The sequence below is a fragment of the Aquila chrysaetos genome, chromosome 18 (assembly GCF_900496995.4).
Source record: "Aquila chrysaetos chrysaetos chromosome 18, bAquChr1.4, whole genome shotgun sequence".
Classification (NCBI taxonomy): Eukaryota; Metazoa; Chordata; class Aves; order Accipitriformes; family Accipitridae; genus Aquila; species Aquila chrysaetos.
In genome coordinates this window covers 3,720,464-3,746,723 of record NC_044021.1, presented here as the reverse complement: position 1 = coordinate 3,746,723, position 26,260 = coordinate 3,720,464, and the positions used below count along the sequence as shown (strand labels likewise).

General features: G+C 38.4%; 1 protein-coding gene across 1 annotated transcript in view; it reads left to right on the top strand.

Annotated features, from left to right (window-relative positions):
- Positions 1–26,260, top strand: part of DNAH5 (dynein axonemal heavy chain 5) — a 148,247-nt gene that overhangs the window by 20,067 nt on the left and 101,920 nt on the right. The window contains exons 2-14 of the mRNA XM_030042131.1: positions 2,595–2,729; positions 4,984–5,068; positions 7,785–7,945; positions 9,590–9,811; positions 10,358–10,495; positions 11,087–11,263; positions 12,047–12,160; positions 14,582–14,689; positions 15,428–15,550; positions 17,429–17,644; positions 20,390–20,497; positions 21,233–21,318; positions 22,079–22,400. Coding sequence (XP_029897991.1) covers positions 2,595–2,729; positions 4,984–5,068; positions 7,785–7,945; positions 9,590–9,811; positions 10,358–10,495; positions 11,087–11,263; positions 12,047–12,160; positions 14,582–14,689; positions 15,428–15,550; positions 17,429–17,644; positions 20,390–20,497; positions 21,233–21,318; positions 22,079–22,400 — 1,995 coding nt within the window. The remainder of the gene's footprint in view (positions 1–2,594; positions 2,730–4,983; positions 5,069–7,784; positions 7,946–9,589; positions 9,812–10,357; positions 10,496–11,086; positions 11,264–12,046; positions 12,161–14,581; positions 14,690–15,427; positions 15,551–17,428; positions 17,645–20,389; positions 20,498–21,232; positions 21,319–22,078; positions 22,401–26,260) is intronic.

The window sequence follows — 26,260 nt, the reverse complement described above, 5'->3', positions numbered from 1 at the left end:
AAGGAAAGACCCCTAGCATCTCTGACTTCTGGTCTTTTAGTACCTTCTGTTCAAGTAGATATACTCTTGTGGTAGTTAAAAAACACTTTTTTTTTTTTAAATTTTAACTTAATCCCCATTTGTTGCTTCAGACTGGTGGTGTGATGGTTATGGGTTTAGGCATATGTTAAAATATATTTAGGAATCTCCCCTTTATTCTGCTTCAGGAGAAGATGTTTCCTGTGCTAAATTTTTGGTATTTAAGTATTAGGAATTTTAAGGTTTTATGTAACATAAAACAAGTAACTTGTTATAACTAGACTAATCATCAAAGAAAGACTTCTTGGTTAATTAGTTTTGCTTTGGACTTGCATCTGTTGTAGGACTGTCATATGGCCTGCCTTAGTTTCGTAACTAAGAGGGGGAAAAGAAACCCCAAACTAAACATGGCTGTGCTGCTGTTCTTTAAATGAAGAACTGAGGTAAAGCTGTACCATATAAAACTTGGACAATCCTTTCAGGTATCTAAGTGAGAAAGCATTTATATCTTCTAAATACTGTTCCATCTGGATCCTCCTACATCATGGGATGTTATGAGGAGGCTTTGTTGTATGATCTTGATCAGAATTGCTGCTGATACTTTTCAGGGTTTGTATGCAAGTGTTACTGCATGTACCAGCAGTTCCTCTCTTACATAAGTGATAGCTTATGTGTTGTAGCAATCCTTCCATCTTCAAATCTTACTCTTTCTGTGGTCTGTTAAATGATGTTTATTTTAAATACAAAACCCTGCTTGTTTTTTGTTTTTTTTTTTGTACAGATGCTGTTTAGGGATATGTACTTCTGTAGTCAGTCCTGCAGGATGTAAAACATACAAAAACTCCCAGGCCATGACCACATTGCTGGTTTGAAGTGAGATGTGGGGGTAGTTTAAGTTAGCATCTTGAATTCTAAAGACTGAATTTTGGAACAGGTCAGTGAATTACTTCACTGAAGTTCTGGTTGATACAAAAGGATTAAGGGCCTGAAATGCACCCCTATGCAAAAATTAGGAAGGAAACAAATCTGAAATAGAAATCTACTTGTTCTTCCATGAGCCTTTTGCTCATGATGTGAACTTATCAAGGGCCATCTGTATAGGTGGAGTTAGGAACTGATAACCAATGTAAGATGAATACCTTGTGTACCAATATATCTGCAGTTCTATGCTGGAAACACAGCAGAGTACAAAAGCAGTCTCTCTGTAGTTTGAGTAAAACAAAAAGATTTTTTTTTCTGGATTAAATAAAAGCTAACTAATTGGCAGAGTATTGTTTGTATTTTTCTATGTTAAAGATGCATTATCAGTTGTGCTCAAATTACTGAAACAGCAGTGTTTAGGATTCTAGTATTATCTAGTGTGAAGCTGATTCAGCCCAAAATGGTTGCTTTTTGTATGTCTAACTAAGGGGAAAATTTCTACCCTGATTTCAGAACATGTAGGAAAGGCCAATCCTGTGATGATATTTCACTTTTGGGAAAGTGGAGCCCATGTTAGGGAATGACAGAGGTACAATAGTGTGAAGTACATGTAGCAGATTAATTTGTACTGCATTCTTCAGTCATATCGGTGTAAAGAACAGGATTTTTGTTTGTCTTTTATATGGAAAAACATTTCCAGTGCATTCAGCATTTATGAAGGCATGCTAGTAATTACGAGTTTACCAAATATTTGAAAATTCCTTCAGAAAGTAGGAAAGATATTTACATAAGGGTATAAAGTATATTATGCAAGTCCTATTGGCTCTGCAGAAGCTTGTGGATAAATCACTTGTGCATACTTTATAGAGTTACTAGGTTTTTCATAATCACTGGGGAAATAAAGATTGAATTTACCACCAATGAAACATAATTCTAAATTTCTTTTGAAAATGAAATGATATTAAATCTTGTAATCCACAAGCACAATAATACCAGTAACTATTCCAGAAGGCTATTTTGTCTATAATGTAATGAGGTATATTACATATGGGAATTCAATTTAATTAGAAGAGTAGGTATACTGCTTGAAGAATGGTTTAATAGCTGTAGTAAAGCATATTTGTAAACACTTGTGTACCTTGAGGCTTGTGGCTTGTTTTACTTCTCATTATGTTAAAGAGATAATGTATGAAACTGTAGCTTCCTCCAGCAGCATCTGTCTTTATTAGAGAATGCTTACAATATCTTCCATGAGTAACAAAGACGGGCCAGAATCCTGTCTTGATGGTCATATGTGACTAGACTGAAAAGCTGTGACTAAGGACTTAGGGTGTTGGAGATAACTTGCGGAGTGATGGAGCTGCACATATGAAATACCTTTATTTTTTCTTTCTCCTACAGAGCCTTTCAACAAATAAATAATATTGTACAAAAGACTGATGATAGAATTTTTGTGCTAAATCTGAAAATAGAACACAGGAAATCAACTGTAAAATCGTAACAGGGGTCACTTCTAAAAATGTCATTTGAGTGCCTTAAACCACAAGTATGGAAGAATGTAGTAGCCTTTACTTTTTAAAATAAGTTTTAGAATTTTCTTTATTAGTGTCTTCAAAATAGATTGTAAATTCGTTGTCCACTTTGTTTTCTAACAGCAAAAGCTCAAGGAAGAGAGGGAGGCTAAACGTGCTCGGCTGGATGGCAGGCATGATTACTTACTGGATACCGTTGCCTCTTGTGTGAATCTGGACAAAGCAGAAGTAGAAGATGCTATTCTTGATGGTAACCAGGTAATCTGATGAATTTGATAGTGAAGCTTATAGGGTGCTTTAGAATTGATATTACTGTTAAATACTTGGTGAGATAGTTGTCAGACTTCATGTCTGAGATTGCTTAGGTCTTCTCATTGAAAAAATATTTCTCAACATTTTGTAATTACGTTAAACAGAAGTGTCCTTAGTTTCAGGACCTATTGTAACACTACTGAATTGGTTAGAATTTCTGCTTTCCAGTGGTTATAGATAGTACAGTAAAACCTGTGACTGTATTTCATACTGGATCTGTAGCATGAAGTCTCTCAATCCTTGAATATATAGATTCAAGAGTTCTATCCACAGTAGGCTGCATGCTATTGTTGTTTCCATTAGGCTACCACCAGTATTTGTGAGACTACACTGTGATCTAGTTTAGGAAATTAAATCAGGTGCAAACTACCTGACAAAATAGAATGGCTAAGTGATCTGACTGACTACATGAGGGTTAATGCAGGGGGTAAGCAGTTAGAAATATGTATGTTGAGGAAATGGTGCATCAGAGTTGATGCTAAGTATTGTATGCAGTGGAAATACATTTTGTGATTTGAAAAGAAATAATTATTTTTTTTAAAACCTAAGTAGACAGCAAGTAGATCTTGTTTTATTCCCTGACACTAAACATGGTTGTGGGTTTTTTTTATTTTTCTTGTATTCTCTTTCCATCTGTGTACCTTCAATTTATGCATTCCCATTTCAGTGTTAATATTGTTGAGAAACTGAAGGAAGTCCAGTGGAAGACTACCAACATAGAGGGACATAGGGCATGTAAAGTAAGAGAAGAGGGAGAGGAAGAGATTGAGGGCCGGTGAAATAGTAGCCTGCAGTTGCTTGAAGAGTAGTTACGAAGATGACAGATCTGAACTCTTCTCAGCAGTTGCAGATGATATGACAAAGGCAATAGCCACAACTTGCAAATTGGTGAAGAGACCCTTCTTCATCAGGAGGGTCATGCAGCATGGGAATAGGTTACTTAAGTGAGTTGTGGAATTCCTCTCCTTGAGGTTTTTGAGACTCAGCCTAGGCAAAGTTCTAGATGACCTAAGCTGCTATTGATGCTACAGGAGGCTGCCCTCCAGATTTCCCAGAGGTCCTTTCCAATGTTTCTGTGGTTCTGTGTGATACAGGAAAATAAGCTATGCAGAACACTGTCACACAAGTTAAAAAGCAGAACTTGTTTCAGCCTTTGTGCATTCTATCTCTAAATGGGTTTCCTGGCGACCTATATTGCCTGAGAATAATTGTCAGATGAAGAAAATATTGGCAGCTGTTATACTTGGAAAGAGAAAAGCATAATAGTTGTTTTGACCTCATCTTGGAGGGCTCAGCCAAGATTTTCTGGAATAGCAGTTTGTGATCTTGGTGTAACTGAGGGCCATTAGTAATGGAAGAGGGATAGATGTGGCTTTTTTGCTGCTGCTGGTGAACTCTTAGCCTTCTTCCTGCACTAGGAAGCCCAAAATGGTACCAGCAAATGTTTCTGAAGAAGAACTTCCAGAAGTAGAAGCCTTTTCTGCTGGAAGATTGCTATGTAGTTAGGGACTATATGAAACAATGTCTCATAGATCTAGAAAAATAATGGACTAGGCCAGACTTTCAAGTGCTGAAACACTGATCAGCATACTAGCATAGAGTGATTAACTTTCTTCCTAGGCCTGTATGACCTATACATGAGATTGCTGGACTGCACTACCAATACATGGTTCAAGGATGCTTGATGGCAGCCTTAAATTGGAGAACTGTGAAATTGTCCTGATGCTTAAAATATAAATAAAGGCTTCCTCTGTTGCTATGATATGGAATAATTGCAGCTGTGAGTTTTCTGCTTTCAGCTAGTTAGCTGAATGGCAGTAAGAATAACATGGGTGAGGGCCTTCAATGAGGTGCTGCTGCACTTCAGTAAATGAAGAAATGTCCTGTGCCCTCGGTTTGAGAGATGATACACAGCATGTACAGTAAGTGGTTTCAGTAAACTGAAACATGGCCTGGCTATTTTCTGTTGTGTTCAGCATGGAAAAATTTCAATGATTCAATTAAGTAGGTGTGTGCTGCTAAACTACAAGGCAACTCAATCATTTTTGGGGGAGTAGTAACTGGGCCTGGTATAACTTTATTATTGAACAATGATTATGTGATAAGTATTTGTCAGCCCTTTTTGTTGAAAATCTGAGCAAGTTAAACTTTTTTGTAGTGGGTGTGCTATGCATAATGATCTCAACATTATCTTAAACAGATAGAGCGCATTGACAAGTTCCTGGCCCCTGGAGGTCTTCGTCATCTGATGTTCTACTATCAAGACGTGGAGGCAACAGATATGGGTAAAGCAACTTAGGTTCTCCTGCAACATGTTTTAGTTGTGCTGAGCAAGTGTGCAAGGAAAAAGCAAATAGTAAAGCTCTTACAAACTGGAGCTTAAGGCAAGTCAAGTTTGGTTCATACTGGGACATTTATCCTTGCTCATGAAATGAAGATGGATGAAATTACTGATGCTTATTAGTGCACCTCTGCATATTGCTAGTATACAGCAGTAAGGTACTTCCTTGCAAGCCTAGCAACTCTTGCCTGGGGGTCTGGGAAATGGTTTTTGATAGTTAAAAGATGACTTTCACACAAGGTGAGCAGTGACAGGTGCTCTGTCCCCTCCCCTCTAATCGTGCCACCAGTCTGTCGTAGAATCCCTCCACATTTCTTGGTGTATGACCATCCATCCAGGTGGTCCTGTTACATGACAAATGGCCCCAGGAGGCCTGCATTATGGGTAGCAGGGCCGTTATCCCAGAATTCCCTTCTGCTCATATCCCCTTCCCTTCCCCAGTGCCCCCATGTTACCACATGTCAGGGAGAAGCCTCCATCTCACTTACCCTGGAGGCAGCTCAGGACTCCGGTGACAAGGACATCTTCCCTTTGCCTGTGGCTTCTGTCCCAGAGCTTCCAGTGCTGCTGCCATTGGGATTAGCCAGGTGCTATGTGACCTCTGAGACCTGTGATTGGTTGGTGGGAGTTCACCCCATGTGTTTACCCTCATAAAGGCCTTGTAAATATATCTATGTATATCTATATAAATATGTGTTTATACATATGTAAACATACCTATAAGTGTATAAATAGGTATTTATTTATTTTCAGCATATATGTATGTATATACCAAAAAGGTATGAAAAGATTGTGTAATATGATATCAGCAATGCTAATAACTAAAATTTAAAGGTACATAGGAAGAAAGTCAAATGAAAATACCAACTCAGCCACTAATTTAGAAATCTGCTAAACAAGTTTTAACATGCTTGAGTTGAAGTGGTGGGAGTATGTTGGAGAGAGTGTGAGGCAAGGGGCAAAGCCTGGGAATCTAATCAGAGTCTCCCTCACCCACCCCCAAACTCATCAGATGATCCTACAGTATCATTGTGGCAGAGTCTGTAAAAAAATTTTCTGTGCTGATCGTGCTGGGGTTGTGGTTCACAGGCTAGCAAAGCAGAAATTGCAGTTATAGTGATGGCTACTTATCAGTAAAGTTAAGTGAATTTTTGTGGTATTACATGCATCTTGTAGGCAAGGGCACTTACTACACACCACCTCAAATACAAGCTGGTTTTCTGACCCAGTTGTGGATCAGTGGACCCTTCTGTTAGGGCAGAAGATGACTGCATGAAGGCTGCCTACAAGATATTTTGTGTCCCTGCAGAACAGGAGGCTGTGTATCTCTGAGTTCAGGAAGATGCACTCCGGAGTACGAAGGGGCCATTTCAAAGTCTGGTTTTATGCCCACCCTCAAGTGCAGATTTTTTGCAGTGTTTTGAATGACACTTTTAATATGCGGCATAATAACTTCTAGCACCCTTTTCAGTAACAGTACCTCTTTTCTAACGAGACTGCAGAGTGTATCCCTTCCTCTAGCTCCACACATTGTGGGAATGCCCTGAGAGCTGGGATGACTATTGCTGGTCTAGCCTTTGTAATTACTGAAGTACAAGGATAGTGCAAGTTAATGTTAATTGGCAATAAATCAAATTAAGTTTCTCAATCAAAACTGGTGACAGAGACCTTGATGTACTTCTGAGGTAAACAAAAAAGACTTCTGCAGGAGCTGTGATGACAAAGGGGAGGGGGAAAGGTGATGTGAACAAAAGGGTGGGGAGGGGACTTACCGGTGGCCATGTGAAGCAAAATAGGGATCTCTGGGGCAGGTGACCATGTGCCTGAAAGAAAAAAGGGCAAAGGACTTGTCACTTTTTGCAATTTTTTGGATGTTGTCCTTTACTACCAGTATCAACAATTCACTCTTTGATCTTTTTATTGTTTCACTGTCTCAGAGATGTGTATGCACATGATTTTACTTTGAAGTAACACCAGAAAACTAGTAGCAGAGAAGTAACATGGCCAAAACCACAATTTAAGAGAATTCTTTTTTTCCCCCGGAGATACTGCTACTTCTTGGTGACTCTTTACAAGTGTTACCAACAGCCTAAACATGGGAGCAGCATATTCATGTTGCGGGAAGAAGAAAGGACAGGGAAGTCCCTTGTAGCTCCCTTGCTGTTTGTTTTGCTTTGTTTTCCCCCCAAAGAATCTGCTGTGGCATCTCTTTCCTTGTTTCCAGAAATACTGTTTCTTTTTTTTCTATGTCAGACTTATGTCTACATCTTTTTAAGGAAAGACAGTTGATAATAGCTCCTCTGAAGTAAGCTACATTTGCTGACTTTTTTTTTTAAAGCAATAGAGCATTGCGTGCGACTGCATGATAGAGAGCTATGTAAGAGGATCTTGAGCCTGTACCTTTGCTTAGAAGGAATAGAAAACAAGTAAGTGAATAGAAATGAAAGGCTTTTGATGCACAAATGGCAAAACTAGATGAAATACTTCTTACTGTGCTGTGAAGATTCTGGATGCTGTGTACTGTCTGTGGATAGTCCCATGGGGTGGCTCCAGGGGACTGGTACTTGAAGATAGACAAATGATGACTGAAGTGTTTGTTTAGAAGACTTCTCTTTGAATAATCAGTGGGTTTTAAATGGTTCTTTTATTTGAATCTGTAGAGAACTTCGGCCTTCCAGGAACAGGAATGAACTCTCATTTGACAAAGAAGAAACCTAAAGTATTTGTGACAGAGGGAAAAGAAGTTGCTTTAACTGGCATATGCATTTTCTTCGTTAGAGCTAGTCTTTTTAAACCCATCACAACTGAGAATATCTATCAGGTAAGAGTCAGTGACTGCTAATCACTGTACACAATCTTGTATAAAATTCATTTTCATCTTGGGGTATTTGCTCTCAGCACATAATTTGACAGCCTTTGATGTGGAGGAATGAGCAGAAGGACACAGTTTGGCTAAATAAACAGGACAAAAAAGGAGGGGAATAGAAAAACCAACATTATCTAGCAGCAGCAACCTCAAATGTATTATTGCTATGAAAAAATGTTGCTAAGGAAGAATATTTATGATAATCCAGAATGACAAAGAGTAATTGGTCAATACCTAAATAATAAGCTGTTACATTTCAGTAAGTCCTAGCAAATCCATTAAAAAACAAACAAAACTAGTTTTATTTCTGAGAGTGTATATGCAAATTATATATGAACAAGTTTTTACTGGTGAGAGAGTCCTTAAATCTATGACAGTCTGAAGTGAGTAAAGCTGGATCAAGTGTTCCAGTAGCGAGGAGCACAGAGCAAAATGTAGGGAATCATACAGTTGTAGACGAACTTATCAGAGTGCTAAAATAAGAATGATGGGCTAAATGAGAATCTAGTGTTGTGGAAAATTTTCTGTACACTTCAGAATGGGAACTTTCAAGTACAACTCTTAAGCCAGCAAATTTTAACTTTCCTTATTTCTAGGAAAACCTCTTAAAACTGTATTTTGACCAGATAGGCAAGAAACAGAAGAGCAAAGGGTGGGTGAGCTGGTTGTCATCACCAGATTATTATTTGTTTTCTACAGATATATGCTTTTAAGTTTTATGCTTAACCTCTTAATTTTTTTTATGATTTTGAAATATCTGTCTTAGATTTTGGTCAATTATATACTATTAAACATTGGAAGATTTTTTTGCTTAATGCTTGCAAGTTAGTAATTGCAACTGAGAGATGTCTAAAGCAGACTTCTTCACAAGTAATGATATAGCCCTTGCTCATAGTAGATAATACCTTAAAACTAGGAGAGACAAGTTGAAAAGTAAAAATTATATGTCTGAAGACACATCTAATGTGTGATACTTAAATACAAGTTGTTTGGTGTTAAATTGTTGTTGAAAAAAAACTCTTGCAGTACCTTCTAATGAAGCAAAAAATAGCTGGCAGATTAATGTAATTTACCTTGGAAGTCTTCAGAGTCTTTTTCAGAATGTCTAAAAAGCAGATGTTCTGTGAATTGTTCTCTTTCAAACTATAGAGAGGAATTCTTCCTGAACCAAAATCTTTGGCCAATTGCAAGTCAGAATTAACTGTAGTTCATAGTTCTTTTGGTATCTAAGCCTTTTAAGTACATTGATGTCTGCCTATGTATATACATATATATGTAACAATATATTAAAAATATAATTCTGATAGAAATGGCAGGCTGGAATCATTTTACCCATATAAACTGAGCTTTATAGAGGTCTCTTATACTCTCATTATATTTTGGAAGTGTTTTCAGAGCTCAGTTTCTGCAGTTTTGTACAACACACTGTGACCCTGTGCAAACCTTGCAGCCCCTGCTAGCGAGAATTGTGTTGTTAGCTTGAAGAGCACTTGTACACACTGGTAACTTCTGAGATGCTCAGGACAATAGGACTGGAATAAATACAATGATGGCAAAATTTCATTTTCTTTTTTAACTTGTATTGTTTTTCTTTTACAGGAAATAAATTTTAATATGATGAATGTAGGTCGAGATGGCTTACTAAAAAGTGTTGAGCAGTTGATATCAGAAATCTTCATTCCAGCCTTACAGACTATGGACTGTGGTTGGGTTGAACTTGGTGAACCTCAACAAGCTTCCAAGATTAAGCAGGACTTCCTTTGTTCCCTTGAAGTGTTTGTTAGTGTGCTATCAGGAGCTCAGCAAAGTCTTTTGGAAAAGGTAGTATGCTCATGTGGCAAACAAATTGAGCTAGCTGTAGAATGTCTCTTGCTCTGGAGCTTTTGAATTAATTGCTGTTGTAGAATACTCATAAAAATTGTGTGTGTTAAACTGGAGGGAAAAAAACCCCACTTGTTTGTTGTCATCAGTAACTTGTTACACTTTGGTCTGTGGCTTTAACAATTCTGCAGGTGCTTCTGTTCTTGTTTGTTCTGGCACCAGTTGTTTAAAGCTATTAACTTCTTGACTCTCCAATGGCTGTGGCCACTCTTAAACCAAGATTGATTAATGTATGACAAACAGTTGCTTTAACTCTTAATTTCTACTTGGCCATTGTGAAGGAAAGAACATGAGAGTATAGCTGCCAGGCTGGTGAATGTTCCAGATTCTGGAGCCCAGTTCTGGCTCAAACCAGTTTAATTTAAACTGAAGTAGGAATATGAAGTGAGACACCCCAAGTGGGGCAGCCAGTTACTTTTTAAAGTTCCTGGATTATTTGGCATGAACATTTCAGCATTTCAAGTTTAAAAAAAACTTGTGTTTTAGGTTGATCTGAAGAAATGTGAAACATATGATCTGAAAACTCTAAGAGGACCTTCAGATTACCTGGTGGTTGCTAACAGCATAGATGCTCTTGAAAGACTAGAAGCCTGCATGAAAGGATGGACCAAACAAATTGAACAGGTGATACACTGGACAAATGTGAAATATGACAACATCAGCATATTGGCAGATGAGTTTAATCCTGTTGGCATATAGCTACCTTTCTATGAAGTTGTAGATGTGATCATTCCCTGTGTTGTAAAGTACTGTTGGCATGTTTTGTGTGCTTTTATTTCTCAATGAGAATATTATTGAGAGCTTTTTCCATCTACTAGTAAATAAAGCATACACATGTCTTTGTAAGCTTAATCCCCTGTTCTTGATAATCAACTATTCTTAAAGAAGAAAACAGCTAGTGATTCCCAGTGGATTTAATGAAAGCAGAATGAATGTGATAATTCAGTGAACACTATTTTCAGTGGTTAAAATCGTACTTTGAAACATGCTTTGCAGGTTATTTGCAAAAAATGTAATTGTCTGTAACGGTGCTCTTGAGATGCTACTCCCTCTTTAACTCAGAACTAAAAATGGAAAGCAAAATTAAGGTCTCTGAGGTGGTGGGGGCTGAGTTAGGTAACTTATCACAGGAGGTTAATACTAGGAGTTAAATTATGAATTAATCCATGCAGGTAAATATTAGCATCACTCACTAATATTACTGTATGATAAAAGGTTCTTGCAGTAAATGACCAGTTGAGAAAGGAAGCTGATGACCTTGGACCACGAGTAGAGCTTGATTACTGGAAAAAGAGATTGTCAAAATTCAACTACCTTATGGACCAGCTGAAGAGCCCAGATGTGAAGGCAGTGCTTGGAGTACTTGCTGCTGCTAAATCCAAACTGCTGAAGGTTTCTGTTTTGAATTATGCCAGATGTAAAGACTAGAAATGCTCTGTATACCTTAGTTCATTTTGGTGATGTATGTAATGTTGCTGGTGGGGAAAATATTGAAGCATCTTTGGCTTTTGTTGTCTTTGTCCTTCCCTATTCTTCATGTTGAGTAGATAAATTTTAAATCTAGCTTAATTTACTGGAAAAGACTGGGAATCCCCTTTGTCTAAAGGCTGATAATGTACTGCATTGACATGGCTCAACAGAAATAAATATGTATAAATCTTTGAAAAGTTGATTATTAAATCAGAAAATTGAATTCATGAGCTGGGTATTTAATGAAAAGAAGATAAACACCCTCTTTTTTTAAACCTCTTATGTAGTTACAGTGTCTGTTCAAACTGCTTGTGGGGTCTTAACTTCTTACATGGACATAACAAGTTAAAGACCCATCACAGACTGAAAAATAAGTGAATAAAACTTTTGGCTCATCAAATGCATGGTTATATATTCATCAGTCCAAGCAAAATTAGTTACCAGATGTCTATATATTTTACAGCGGCTTGACTTGACACTACTACTGACATAACTTGTTAAGCTCAGTGGTCTAACTGTATGTTCACAGTCAAATTAATGAAAGCAAAACAAGGACCTGTTCCTTATCTTGTATAAACAAGTGTAACTGAAGTAACAGATCTGTGCTTTCAAATGTGTTTAAAGGCTAATGACAAAACAGAGTGATCTCAAAACAGTTTTTCTGAAATGTGTGGTGGTTTTTCTTTTTCAACTTTCTATTCTTAGAACTGGCGAGCGTTGGATATTCGCATCACAGATGCAGCAAATGAAGCTAAAGATAATGTGAAGTATCTATATTCTCTGGAAAAATGTTGTGACCCATTATACAATAGTGATCCTGTAAGCAGAACTTTTACATTCTTGACATAAATCTCTTGAGACAATTAAAATGAATGTTGTAGGATCAGTTTGGAAATGACATAGATAGCATTTAAGGTATGCATCTCCAATTTGAGACTTTGTTCAGTTATGCCGAAAGTGGCCTAGTGGGAATTTCTGGCTACAAAATCAAGTACTTGTTATTTTCTTGCTGTGGTATCTATGAAGCTTTTGGTGTGATGATGAAGATGGATTCTGTGCTGTGGGAGGAAGTGAAATCTTTACAATTAAAAGAAAAAAAAAATAGGGGGGTGAAAGTGAACCTAGTGCTATGCTAAAGACAAGGGCTGGGCTTTTTGTGTTGGTGGCCAGGTCATGCTTAGCTTAACATTTATAAGCCAATTTGCAGCTTCTTGGGTTAGGAAAAAATAAACTTAGTTATGTAAATATTAAGGTGTAAATATAAATCACCTTCTCATACTGTAGTAACAGGATAACAAGCAAGTGTAACAAGTAGTAAACAAAACCAGCCAACCTAAAGGATAGGAGAAAAGATTTTCACTATCCCATTATCTGCTAAAGTAGGTGGCAAATGGTTGCTTTTACTAAAAGTGGTTTTGCAACTGACTCTGTGTCTTGCTAGTCAGAGAAATATAATGAGTAGCCCTGAAGACACAAAGCTTTGACCATCCTAGCTACCTCTCTCTCTCTCTCCATGCTTTTCCTAAAGTGTAACTGCTTCCAAACAGTACTCTGAGCAACCATGGTATGGCTCTGTTTGTTTCCATTTACTGGATGGTATTAGAACAGTGTGTTCTTTCAGTGTTTCCCAATCTGGTATTTGAGTCCCTCTGAGGAAGGGTTAGTACAATACCCCTACCAAACAGAGTTAAAGTGAGTGTGCTTGCTGTTGGCACTGTACAGGGTCGGTTGAACTTGATCTGCTTTGTGCTCCCCATGCTGGTTTTTACCAAGGAGGAAGTGGTGCCAGCTTCAGAGACTTTTAGCTTTGAGAGGGTGTAGCACTTGGGGTGGAAGCCATTGAGGCACGGACTGTGAACCTTTCCCTTACATATACTTACCTGTGAAGTGTTGAGCACCAGTTTGGCAATCGAGTAAAACTGTCATTGCTTTGGAAATTCAGATGTGAGGAGGAGCTATCTAAAAAAAAAAAAAATCTGTCTGACCTATTCGTGGGCTGAAAACAGGACTGCTGGGCTTTTGAAATGATGCTTTTCTTCAAAGTATTCAGCAGAAGGCCTTTCTTTTGTGCACAAGACTTACTGAAAACTGTATAGGGTATGGAGAATTAAAACAGGTGTGGTGTATTAACCTTGGCTATGGGCTAAGCACTCTGTCACTCCATCTCCTCAAAAGGATGGGGGGAGGATATAGGATGAAAAAGCTCATGTTTTTTTTCAAAGATGGGGAAATCACTTACCTATTACCATCATGGCCAAAACAGACTTGACTGGGGGAAAAGTAATTTCATTTTTTGACAGTGAAAATAGATTGGGTAGTGAGAAATTAAGACAAAAATTAAAACCACGTTTCCCCCCCGACCCCGCTTCTTACCAGGCTCAGCTTCACCCCTTCATGCCTCACTCCTCTTACCTCCTCCCGGCGGAGGGGGACGGGGAATGGGGGGCTGCGGTCCGCCCCTCCCGGCTCCTCACGCTGGTCCCCGCCACGGCACGGCTCCTCTGCGGGCCGTCTCTGCCGGGGAGGGGAGCCCCTCCTGCCCTCCTCCCGCTCTCCCCCCGGGGCTGGCAGGGCTGTTTCTCACACCGTTTCCCTCGGGCCTTTTGCCCTTTCTTCCCCAGGCTTTCTTTCCCCGAGGCTGAGGGGCTCGGCGGGAACCGGCGGGAACTGGCCCGGGGCAGCCCCGCCTCTCTCCTCACAGGAGCGGCCGCCCCTGCTGCCCCTTCAACAGCACCTGGGCACCTGCATCCCAAAGAATGGGCTGTAAGATCATCTCCTAGGCACTTCATCTGTCATATATAATTTTTTTATTATCTAAATGCCAGTACTATAACAAAGTTGTTTTTCATATTTCCTTTATTTAAATGAGTGCCGTGAGGCTTAATGCAATTTTTGGGCTCTCCTTATATGCAAGCTTCCACCAGGGTTAGCAAAAGAGTGTACAAATGTACTTTTTGTGAAAATAAGTGGTACTTTTGAAGAGGCCTTTCTCTCTATCAAGTTTCACTCGCTGACCAGAATTCTTCCAGCCAAGACGAGTGAAAACTTTTCACCCAAACTGAATTGTAGAGCTTGGAGGGTGAAGTAGGACAGGCAGCTCCACAGGATAAGCCCAGGTAAACTGAGGCAGAAACATTAGGAAGACGATGTTCACAATGTTCCTGTATTCTCTAATTATGTGTCCAGCTAATGTATGGCAGGAGAAGTACTGAGTAGAACTCAAACTGTGTTTCTTCCCAGGTATCCATGGTGGATGCTATTCCAGGACTCATAAATGCAATTAAAATGATTCAGAGTATCTCTCAGTATTACAACACGTCTGAAAAGATATCTTCGTTGTTTGTGAAGGTCAGTGCTACAGTGTGAAAGGAAATTTTCACAGATGTTTTTTGTGTGTTGTTTCCTGAGTGAGAGACAGAAAATACAAAGGCACCAAGTGATTGAAGAGGCAGCATTTTGGTTAATTTAATGCTGCTTTTTGAATGTATAGAGAATTGGAAATAGTGATAAAACTACTTAAAAGTTAGAACTTCCTTTACTGTCTGTAATTTGCAGTTGTAAGAATTTTTTTCACACTTGAAGATCAGGGATAATCTTAACCCTGATGTGAATAGATCGAGGAACTTCTTGTTACAATGAGTTTTGCCTGTGGTGAACTGTTTTTTGTAGAACCAGTTATGTTAAATTTATATAGCCCTTAAACTTCCTTATGTCTGCATAAAAAAGGAAATAGAGTTGGAAGGACAACTTTTTTTTTAATGATCTTAGTCTCCTGGGCCCTTGATTTTACCTTTATTTTCAGAAGTGCCGAAGTCTTATGACTTTGTAATCCTCAATGTCATTTCAATGTTGCTAAAAGGTGTTTAGGTTTAGGGTGAGCATAGTTACTCAACAATATTTTGGTTGTGTAATGGTTTGGAGGCTGGATATTGCAAGGTTGACAGTCTGTCTATGTGGCTGGTGTTTGGTATTGGTATTTTGCAGGCTTTAGGCTGGTGGAGTCAGAGGCATGGGATGAGACTGAAAGAAGGGCAAGGTTTGCTTTGTCTTGAAATGTCTTTTTCACAAGGTTAAAACTGCTTTTAGGTGACCAATCAGATGATCACGGCATGTAAATCTTACATTACAAACAACAATACAGCTACCATCTGGAATCAACCTCAGGAGAGAGTTATGGAAAAGCTACAAGCAGCCATTAGACTTAAACAGGTAGGTGGGAAGAGCATGTGGAAAACAGAATATAAAGTGAGATGTAGGAGAGCATGATTAGGAAAACTCTATTTTATATGAGGAAGCAATGTTGTAATGAAAGAAAATGAACCAATTTAAAAATATCCTTTATAACTGGAGCATTTATATTAGAGCTAACAGGGGATTTAGCTGGGTTTCTGCTGATCTTCCACAAACAGGATTTTGATGCTTAGCCTAACTTAACTGTGCTTCTTATGTGAGAATTACTTGGATTTTCATGCCTGAGTTTCTCTAGAAAGTGTCCTCTCATGTGATGAGGAGGGATGTGTGATAGAAATGAAAACAAGGGGGGTTACTGAGCTGAATATATTTCAGAGATGTGTGGATAACCTATACCTTTAGAAAGGGCAATTTAGTGAACTGAGAAGAATTCAGCTGTTTAGGTTGCATAGACCCATTGGAAAGATAGCCTTTTGGCGTTTGTTTTTTTGCATACACTTCCATAACCATTTTTGGCTTTTTTTTTTTTAAATTTTTTTTTTTCCCATCCTTTAGAACATTGTATCATAGAATAATTCACCTTGGAAGGGTCCTCAGCAGGTATCTAGTTCAACCTTCTGCTCAAAGCCAAAGCAGGGGCAGCTGTGAGGTCAAGCTTGGTTGCCCAGTCCTTTATCCAGTCCTGTCTTGAAGTTCTCCAAGGATGGAGAGACTGCCCAGCCTTGCTGGGCAACCTCTTTCACTGCTTGACTGTCCTTAGGGTGAAAGATTTTCTCCTTATATCTAGTCAGAACATCTTCTGTTTCAATTTATGCCTGTTGCCTCTTGGCCTCTGTCCATGTGTTACTGTGAAAAGCTTAGCTCTGTCTTTTTGATAACCTCCATGTAGATATTGGAAGGTTTGTATTAGACTTTCTCCATTATTACTTTTTGATTCTTCAATAATATGTGCTTGGATGACTAGAACTTTATCCTGACAACTTCTGAAGCAACAAATCTTGCACAGTTCTAGCACAAATTAGTGTAAAATTATATGACATCTTACCATCAGCAATGAGTAGTAAATTTGTGTATTTCTGTATAGAAACAGTAAATTATTAAATTGCTGCATTAAAATATGTTGAAGGATTAGGTTTTTATTTGAGTCTTAATACTTCTGAAAGCTTTCAGAAAATTAATAGATTAAAACTTAAAATTTGAATCACTAACAATTTAGGAAACTCCGGGCCCTTTGTATTAATATCTCCAAGTGGGGTTATTCATACATATATGTGATTAAAAAATAATGAACATTGTATTTTAGAGAACTACTATTGAAAGAAACCATTCCAAGCAAATCTGTTGGCTATGTAATCTGACTTTGGGAAGAATTTACTTTTAACATGTTTGGAGTAAGGTTTGTGCCCAGTTAAGAAAGTGGATGAAAACTATATGCTGCTATGGAGCAGCATTCCAACTTCAGAAGGTTTTTTGTTCTGGAAAGTGATTTTGGAAAATTTGAAACATTATTATTCAATAAAACTGCCTAGCACACAATCATTATTTTCAGTCTCTGAAAACTGCAATCTGGGTTGTCATCTTGGATATTCAGTAAATACATCAAGCCCTGTTATGAAATGGACAGAACAGAATTTCATGCTAGCTAAGGATGGAATGTACCAATACATATATGTGTAGTTCATTCATTTGATGAAATGGGTGATCCTGTAATGGTATTGTTGGGTTAGTTTTCAGAGACAAATTCTGTTTCTGTCTTTATAATGTTAATGATCGTTTCTTGATGAAACTTCTACTTGCTATCAAGTTAGGATAATATCTGCGTGAATTTTGTTCTAGCTGATGATTATGCCTTTTATTATATGCTTGACATTCTTCTTTTAAATTCTTTGGTTTTAGGAGTATCAAAATTGCTTTCACAAGATAAAAGAGAAATTGGAACAAAATCCAGCTGAAAGACAGTTTGATTTTAGTGAGATGTATATCTTTGGAAAATTTGAAACCTTTCATCGACGTCTGGTAAAGATAATAGATGTGTTCAATACTATGAAAACCTACTCAGTTCTACAGGAGTCTAAGATAGAGGGATTGGAAGGAATGATCACAAAATATGAGGTACATAGTAAATTTTGGGTATCCTGTCAGTCTGACTTGAACTTTAAACAATAAATAATTATGAAAATTAGAAAAGTGTTTATCAAGAGAAAAATTAACTCTGCAAGTTGTGTTAAAATTACTGTGTAATAGTGATGTAAGTATGTGATTGCTGGGGAAGCAAGCAGACAAGATGAACACGGGGCAGGAGGACATGGGAATGAGGTATGTTAAAATCAAAGTTGATTGTAAAAACCAACAAAATGGGGGGGACTATGTAACAGGAGTAATTGGAGCCATGGTTTCGTGTTACGATCAGGAGAAAAAGTGAGAAGTGCAACATTTCTGTCTTCACAAATGTTTTGCTAGCTCTGAAAGTATACTGTGACCAGAATTGCAGACTGTCTTCATCTCTTGCCCGTTAATCTAGGGGTGCCTGATCAGTGCCTGCTGCTGAGGCTGGCTCCATTGTCACAGTGGTTGACACTGAAGTCAGATTTTCTTGCAGCTTGGGGTGAAAAAAGCCCTAGTTGAATTTCTGTGCTGCATAAATACAAACAAATGTAACTTTGATTTCTTCAAGTAAGTAATCAGAAAAACTCCCAACCCCCCCCAAAACTTGGACTCTCAGATTTACTTGTTTCATTAAGGAAACAGTAAGCTTAATTCCAGCAAAACAGACTATTAACTTTACTTAAAATCTGTACTCTAGGTCTAGAGTACAGTCATCAGCTTTGTGTTTTATGGGGGGATAAAAGGGTTAATTCATATCTTTAGGGTGAGGGAGGAAGAGAAATGACTTAGCTGGTTTGCTCTGGAAAGATCTTCAAATTTAGGCATTTTCTTTTGTAACAGTAAAATCCCTTTGCTTGTTAGTATTACTATTCAGGTTTCTTTCCTGGTCCTTTTATTTAGTAGTAGTGAGACTTGAACAACAAGGAGCTATTCTAAGAATGTAAATATGCTAAATCATGCCCTTTTCCTTCCTTCTTTCTGAGGTTAACTTTCTTTTCTAGCAAGTAGAGTCTTCCCTGCCCTTTACTGAGCCTGAGTTAAATTACCTTATTGTGTGTGTATCTTAGTGCAGTATTATAATTATGGCACTTGTAAATATTAAATCAGAAGTATTCAATGTGTGGAGTTTGTAGGCTGCTTTTAGAGATCACATGCGATACAGTGGCAGTACAGGCAAATGTGGCATTCTAATTTGCTTTACCCTGTCCTTTTCCTTTTTGTTATGACCATGAATAAATCACTTTGCTTTAGTTAAGTAACTGTAGGGTAGAATGTGAGCATTCCATGGTCCATCCTTGTTTGATTCACTCCCTGTTGCAGTCTGGGGTTTTGATTCCTCGACTGCATCCTTCATAATGGCCAGTTTTCTCCTTTGTTGTCTTCTATAGTCATCTGAGAAGAAACCTGGGCACAACTGGAAGGATAGCTTGGTCCAAGACTATTCCACGTGGGCAGGATAGGTGTGGGCTGCTCTAAATTTTGCTCCTTTCACTGAGAGATGCTCTCTAAAGTTGTGCCAGCAGGCTTTTCAGGAACTCAGGTTGCTGAGAATTTTCAGGTCATACTATAAAGATACTATTTTGGTAGGCTGGAACACAAGCATCTTGTTTATTTGGGGCATTCGTATTTGAAAAGCTGCCTGTGACCATTAGCCCAGGCTGTGATGCATTCTGCAAACTCTATACAGATAGTCAGCGTTATCTCTTGCAGTACTCAAGTCCTAAAGTAAGAGCTTTGTGTGAGACCTAGTTATGGTGAAGTCAGTTTCATTTGGGAGTGGAGGGGGTTAAGGGGAAATTATACATGCTTGGGTAGAAAATACTGCATGGAAGGTTCTGGATAGTATGCATAAAGGGCAGAAAGTGATTGCACTTTTTTAACAGTGTCAAAATTGAGGTACTGAAGTATTTGGTATGAACCATAGCTATAATTATGTGACTGATTATATTACTTGAAAAAGTTTTACAATAGGAAGTTGTTATGTTGCAGTTATGCTTTACCACTTAGTTACTATCTAGGATTTGCTTGTTTTTAGAGGAAAAGATGAAATTTTTATTTACAGCAAAGCAGTAAAACTGAAGTTCAGTTGAGTTACAATAAAATGGTGGAAGTCTGCTGTGCTGAAAATATGTTGAGCTTCATAGCTGTACTGTGGTAAACTACTAGGATGTTGAACAGTGGTTCATCATTAGAAGTCCTTTAACTGTGTGTACAGCTCGGGAGATGCTGATTAAGATGTACTTTCATTTAAGTGGGCAGCAGCTATGTAAGAGAAGACAGGAATGGTAAGTCCTGGGTGGGTGATGTGCTGTATCTTACTGTGACTTTTGAATGGTCCTATTTTCTATGGAATCTGTTAATTTAAAGACATGAAAAATACTACTGAGAAAATATTTTCCTATGTTGAAATTTGTTAACTTTTAAATAGAAATAATGAACCTCTGCATGAGATAATATTTAATGGGTAACAAATGTCTGATGAAAAGCAAGAGTCTGAATTTTCTTTCAGTTAATTGACTTAAAACAGAACTAAATAACATAAATGAAATTCATACGGCTACTGCACTAGCTTGTTTCTTGCAAATATGTCATTTAAGTGGTTCTCTTATATTGCTCAGAAAATACTCGTAACTAATGGCAAAGGTAAAATGTGATGTGCACAGCCTGTTGTGCTAAAAATTTTGGTGTGGTAAGTCTTTTTGATAAGACAATTTTTTGGTGATAATTTTCTTTTTCTGTGAAACTGTTTAGAGCATTGTTGACATCATGAAGAAAAGGCCTTACAATTTCTTGGATCAACGGAAGACTGATTTTGACCAAGACTATGAAGAGTTTTGCAAAGAGATAAGTGATCTTCATGTAGGTTTTGTGATTCAAATAAGAATTCAGTTTACTGATAAATCCTCAGGAAAACAAAAATACCTCTCTCTGAGTTACCACCAAAGAAATTATGCAAATTTCAAAGTTTGTATTCTGAAATTGAAAAATTATTCTAATGTATCTCCACTTTAAAGCTTGCATTTATTATCTAACTTTCAGACCAGTTTCATGGAATAGGCTGGAAGGGGCCTTGAGGGCCTCCAACAAAAGGAGTTTTCATTAGTGTACTTTATTTGGAGGTTATGCTAGCAAGAATAACACAAAAATGGATGATTTCATTGGGTGAATGGGAACATAGCACAAAGAAGATAATTAACTTTCCCATAGTTCTGAAATCACAAGCTGGTGGAAGGAAAGGGTATCTGTAGAAGAAAAAAATTAAAATAAATGCTTGGCTCACTGTGGCTGCCGAAGAGGCAAGCAAGCATTCTTTGAGGGCTCTCAGCATGGTGGAACATTTGAGGGTACAAAAGCTTTTGTTGGTTGCACAGCTGTGGTGGGAACTTGGAAGGAAAATGCCTTGGAAGTTGGTTGTATTTTGTTTAATTCTTGAGGGAAGGAAAAAGGGGAAAATTGGTACTTACTGAGGTTGCTTTCATATAAAGAACTATGTTCTAATATAGTGCATGATAAATCCTGTCAAATAATACTTGGCATGTTTGAGGTGTGTGCCTTATGTAGTTCTCTGCTGTAGAATTATTTGTTCTCCTTCAGGGTCAATTAAGGATTTTCATGGACATCACCTTTGAAAATATTCTGAACACTGAAAGAGCACTGAGTATGTTGAAGAAATTTGAAAGGTACTATGTCCTATCTAGATTGTTAGAATTCTGCCAGGCAATGGAAATAACACTTTGAGGATGGTGGGAAGTGGGGGGAGCAGAGCAGGAGGCATTTTCTTAAATACAAACAAAAAACCCCTTGACTTCCTCTCACTGAACTGTTCAGCTCTGTTAAGGGATGTCTTCTCAGCAGTGTGGATGAATAAAACCCATATTTTTTGTATCGGAAAATGCAAAATATAAGTGGACTTTGAAGTACTTCTTTCAAAATTAGCATAAGTACAGGAATGCTTTATGGCTGTTAGCATATTTGCCTTAGCTTTGTCCTTGAACAATGACATTAATTTGTTACCACAGTGCAGTTAGGAGAGAGTAAAATGCTTGTATTAAGAAACAGTAAAATTTGTCTTGATAAATTCTCATTGTTGCAAGGCAGCAATTATATTCTTATAATATTCTGTTTAATGGAGTAGTCTGCTAGCGGTGGATTGGTTACAGATTGCTGCACATAATTTTAGCTCAGTGTTTGAAAACAGTGACAAAACAGAAAATGTGTGGGCTTACTTGGAAACTTTTATCATCTGGTCTAAATCTTGGTTGCTCGGAATCAGGTTGTGACAGCATTTGTTCAAGCTTTAGTGAAAACTGTGCTGCTAAACTAGTTATTTTCTAAAGAATGCAAGAGAATCTGGAACAACTGTGTTTTCCAACAATGCATCAGAAGAATTTCAGTAGTATTGAAGGAATTTTTTTTAATGATTATTATTTTTCTAAGCAGATTACAAATCCCAAATCTTGGCATTGATGAAAAGTATCGGAAAGTACTTCAAAACTATGGTCATGACATAGAAACTGTCTGTAAGATCTACACTAGGCAGAAGCAGGACCCTCCACTGGCTCGTAATCTGCCTCCGATAGCTGGTAAGATCTTGTGGGCACGCCACTTATTCCATAGGATCCAGGAACCCATGGAGTCTTTCCAGCGGTGCCCGGCTGTTCTGCGAACACCAGATGGCAAGCGCGTAATCCGCAACTACAACAGAGTAGCAAAAGTTCTTACGGAGTTTGAGGTGATCTACCACAGGGGATGGCTTCAGCAGGTAAAACAGCGGATTTTGGTTAGGATATTTCTTTTAAATAAATGTGGTGGATTTTTGTTGCTGGTAGAGTAATAACATCTAGCTTTACAGACTGGGTTGAATTCCTGTTGTTTCAGGCCTCAGTGAAACACTGGGTTACAGCAGTGTGAAGCAATCTCTGGTTAATAGTAGTAGTCAGGTATGCTAAGCTGTAGACTTAGATGCCTCTTAAGTGAGGGATGGATTAAGAAAAGGTACTTCATAAGAAAGTGTTTCTGTTAACGAACAGTGCCTTACTGCCTGTAGCTGAATTTAGGGGCAATTGAAAGACTTTCATTATAACTAAGAAATTACAATGAAAAATATTTTTTATGGAAATCTATAATGAAGATTCAGTGGTAGCCTTAGCTGCCCCTCTGTCTCTGCCATCTCCCACTGACTCTGGTGCAAGAAGCTCATGTATGGGGAGAGGAGTTCTCTCAGCTGCTTAGCTTAAGGTAAAAGCAGGTAGAGGTTTCCTCTGGTCTGGACAATATGGTTTGGTTTTTGAGTGACAATCCATGGGTACACTCCGAGTGAATGTACATGTAAAAAGCATCCAGTCTCAATAGACAGAGTATCCTGTAGAATTAATAGCATACTTGGTACACGAGTGTGTTTTGAGCCTGATGTGGGTTAACACTGGTAAGCAGCTAAGCACCACACAGCCAGTTGCTCGCTTCCCCCTGCCCACCCCCAGTCAGGCAGGGAAGAAGAAAGCAAAGTAAAAGCAAGAAAACTTGTAGGCTGAGATGAGAAGTTGTTTAGTAAGTGAAGGAAGTGGAGGAAGAGAAAGAAAACTAAGTGTTGCAAAGGCAGTCACTCACCACCTCCCATGGGTAGACCAATGTCCAGCCAGTTCCAGGGCGAAAGATGGCTACTCCCCTCAATGTCTGCCTCTCCGTTTTTATTGCTGAGCATGGCACGGAGTATCCCTTTGGTTATTTTGGTACATCTGCCTGGTTTTGTCCCCTCCCACCCCCCCAATCTGTTCATTTGCAGGGGGCAGAGTGAGAAACAGAGAAGGCCTGTGCAAGCACTGCTCAGCAATACCTAAAACATTAGTGTGTTATCAGTGCTGTTTTGATTACAAATCTGAAATGGAGCACCATACAAGCTGCTTTGAAGAAAATTAACTCCATCTCAGCCAGACACAGTACAGAGCCATTTAATTTCCTATCAACCATTTGGTAAGGCAGAACACTTTGTAGTATGAATATTTTTCAGAAAACATGGTTTACCTTAAGATCTACATCTCATTTGACTGATTTTGCCCTCTTGGGTTTTGTACATAGAACAAAGAACATAGGCTGCCTTCATATTATCAGATGGCTTCTGCGGGGACTACTTTATAGCCATGAAATCTCTACAAGTTTCTGCTATCCTATTGGTGTATTTTCCAGCTCCAGTTTCTTTTTTGCCTTGTCAAAGACCGTGTTGTAGAAAAATTGGCCTCAGCCTCTCAAATCTCAAAAAGAAGGACCAGAATGTCCAGATGACTGTTTTGAAGGTGGTGGCACAATTAGCACCATATCTGCCTTTTGTTCTTGGAGCTCAGCCCCAGCCTTTGTACAATGTGAAAATCTGTGGTGCTGATAAACATCAGTCTTCTCAAAGCTAATCTTACACCAGACCTGAGACCAGAGGTTCCTGCTGTCTCTTGTCCAATCTGAATATACCAAGATTTCCTGACTCTTCCTTCCCCCTTCACACTTGCATTTGCCATCAGGGTTTAAAGAATCATCAGATTTGATCGTCTGATACTGTAGGTGGGAGTGTTTGTGTCAATTTGGTATGGTAAAACAGGAGAAGTGACTACAATATTAGAGGTTGTATAATATGTTGTATTCAGATTGCCTTGGTTCTGGTGCTGGCTATATGTTACTGATGATTAATCTGGTGTTGACTACCAGCTGGGAATCAAGGAACCTGAAGAGTATTACTTCAACTGTTCTTTCATTATAGATTATGTTTCAGGTACATCAGATCTAAGTTTGGCACTACTGACTTCTGTATAATTGGTCGTCCTCCTGGGCAGTAATGAAAATTGCCACTGTTGTACTTAGAAATGTCTTTAACTTCAAATGCTTATTTGGTAACTTGAGAAGCCCATCTTTGATTTCATGTGCTCTTCACAGAGCTGGTTTGGTATGTGCATCCCTCATGTTTTATGGAAGGGAATTGTGATGCTTCAGGAAGCCTTTGGCATTTGTTTAGTGTTTCTATCTTGGTCTCAGTTTCTGTTTTGATGCCAGTACTGTGCTGGATAGCTGCATTGTTCCAAGTATACTGATGATAGCTTTCACTGAATTGTACCTGCTGATGATATCATGTCCTTGCCTGGGCACTTTTAAGATATATTCCCTGTCTCAGCTGTAAAGACTAAGGAGGATGTATGCTTCATGTGGGGCTCTATCTGTCTCCTTTGGCTAGATGATCTGGTGATCAGATTTTCTGACATGTGCCATGCCTGATGGAGCTGTCAAGTACATTCTCCTTTCATCTTTTACAAAATGACTGTAACATCCAAGGCATCTCCCCTGAACTGGTGCCTTTCTTTGAGAGGTCCTAGTGATGTGTGATCTGATTCTGATCTGTGCTAAAAGTAAGCATCTGGTTTCTCCTGTAGCAGAGTCAAATTGCACGTGGCAGCCATATAAACTTGCTGAGCATTATCCAACCTTATACTTATTAGGTGGGAACAAAAGGAGGTGGGTTTAAACACAATTTCAAAGTTTTGTAACGAGCACACATGCCCTGAAAATACATGAAAAGTATATCCGTATATCCACTTTAACATCAATACGCTTGTCTACCAGATACGGCAAGAAAAAGGGACTGCTGTTCAGTAGTCTCACTGTGGCAACAAGAGTGCAGATGGATGTGGACGTGAGTGTCGTAGAACACAAGGTGGAGCTCCTGCTCTACTCGTGAACAAAAGGAAAAAGCGAGAGGAGGGCAGGTGTCCTGTGGGAAATACAAATGCAACAGAAATATGGCTGTAGCTCCTAGTACTTTTTATTTTTCTATACAGTGGAAATAGTTAAGCTTAGTGGCACGTTCTGATATTTCCGAACATTCCCCCCCCCCCCCCTTTTATATGTTACTGGATGGTTGCCACCTTGTTTATCCACTTTCTTTAAGAGAATAAGATTTAAAGCCATTATTTTTTGTGCTATAGCCGCTGATGTTCAACTTGAGCATATTAAAATAGTAAAATACCAGGAAGTGTGAAAGTTAACATAATTCCATGGCAGTGTAAGATTTTGCCTTCAATGTACGCCTTATTTCTGTTACCAATTTCTGTTACCTTAATAATGAAATTTACACGAAAAAAACATAAATGGGAGAGGAATAGATTGCTAGTGGGAATAATGAGTCTGAAGTCCAAAGAAGAGCGCAGTAAGATTTGCTGGTGAACTTTGCAGAAAAAAACTCAGCTCCTATTTAAGGCAGCTGTGCTGAGTGACTTTGATGCTAGTGGATAGAGCATGACAACTTCACTGGCAAAACTTGATTAGATGATTTCTTGGAAAGTGCTCTGTAAAATGTCATGATAATACATGATACAGCTGAAGCAAGCAGTATAGTCAACTATATTTTAGACATTGAAAGGGAGTGCAAATTTTCAGTGTGTGTTCCATAAAAAAAGAAAAAAGTACACTGAAAGAAACCAACGGGTTCTGAAACTATTGCTTAAAAACAAGCTCCATCTCAATGCAATGTGATACGTGAAATTTGAGAAGTTAATAAAGAACAATAAAATTACGTCAGCAAAAGGACAACTGGAAAATAGGAATAGCAGCAAAATTTTTCATGTAGAAAAGATTTCTCTAAGGCAT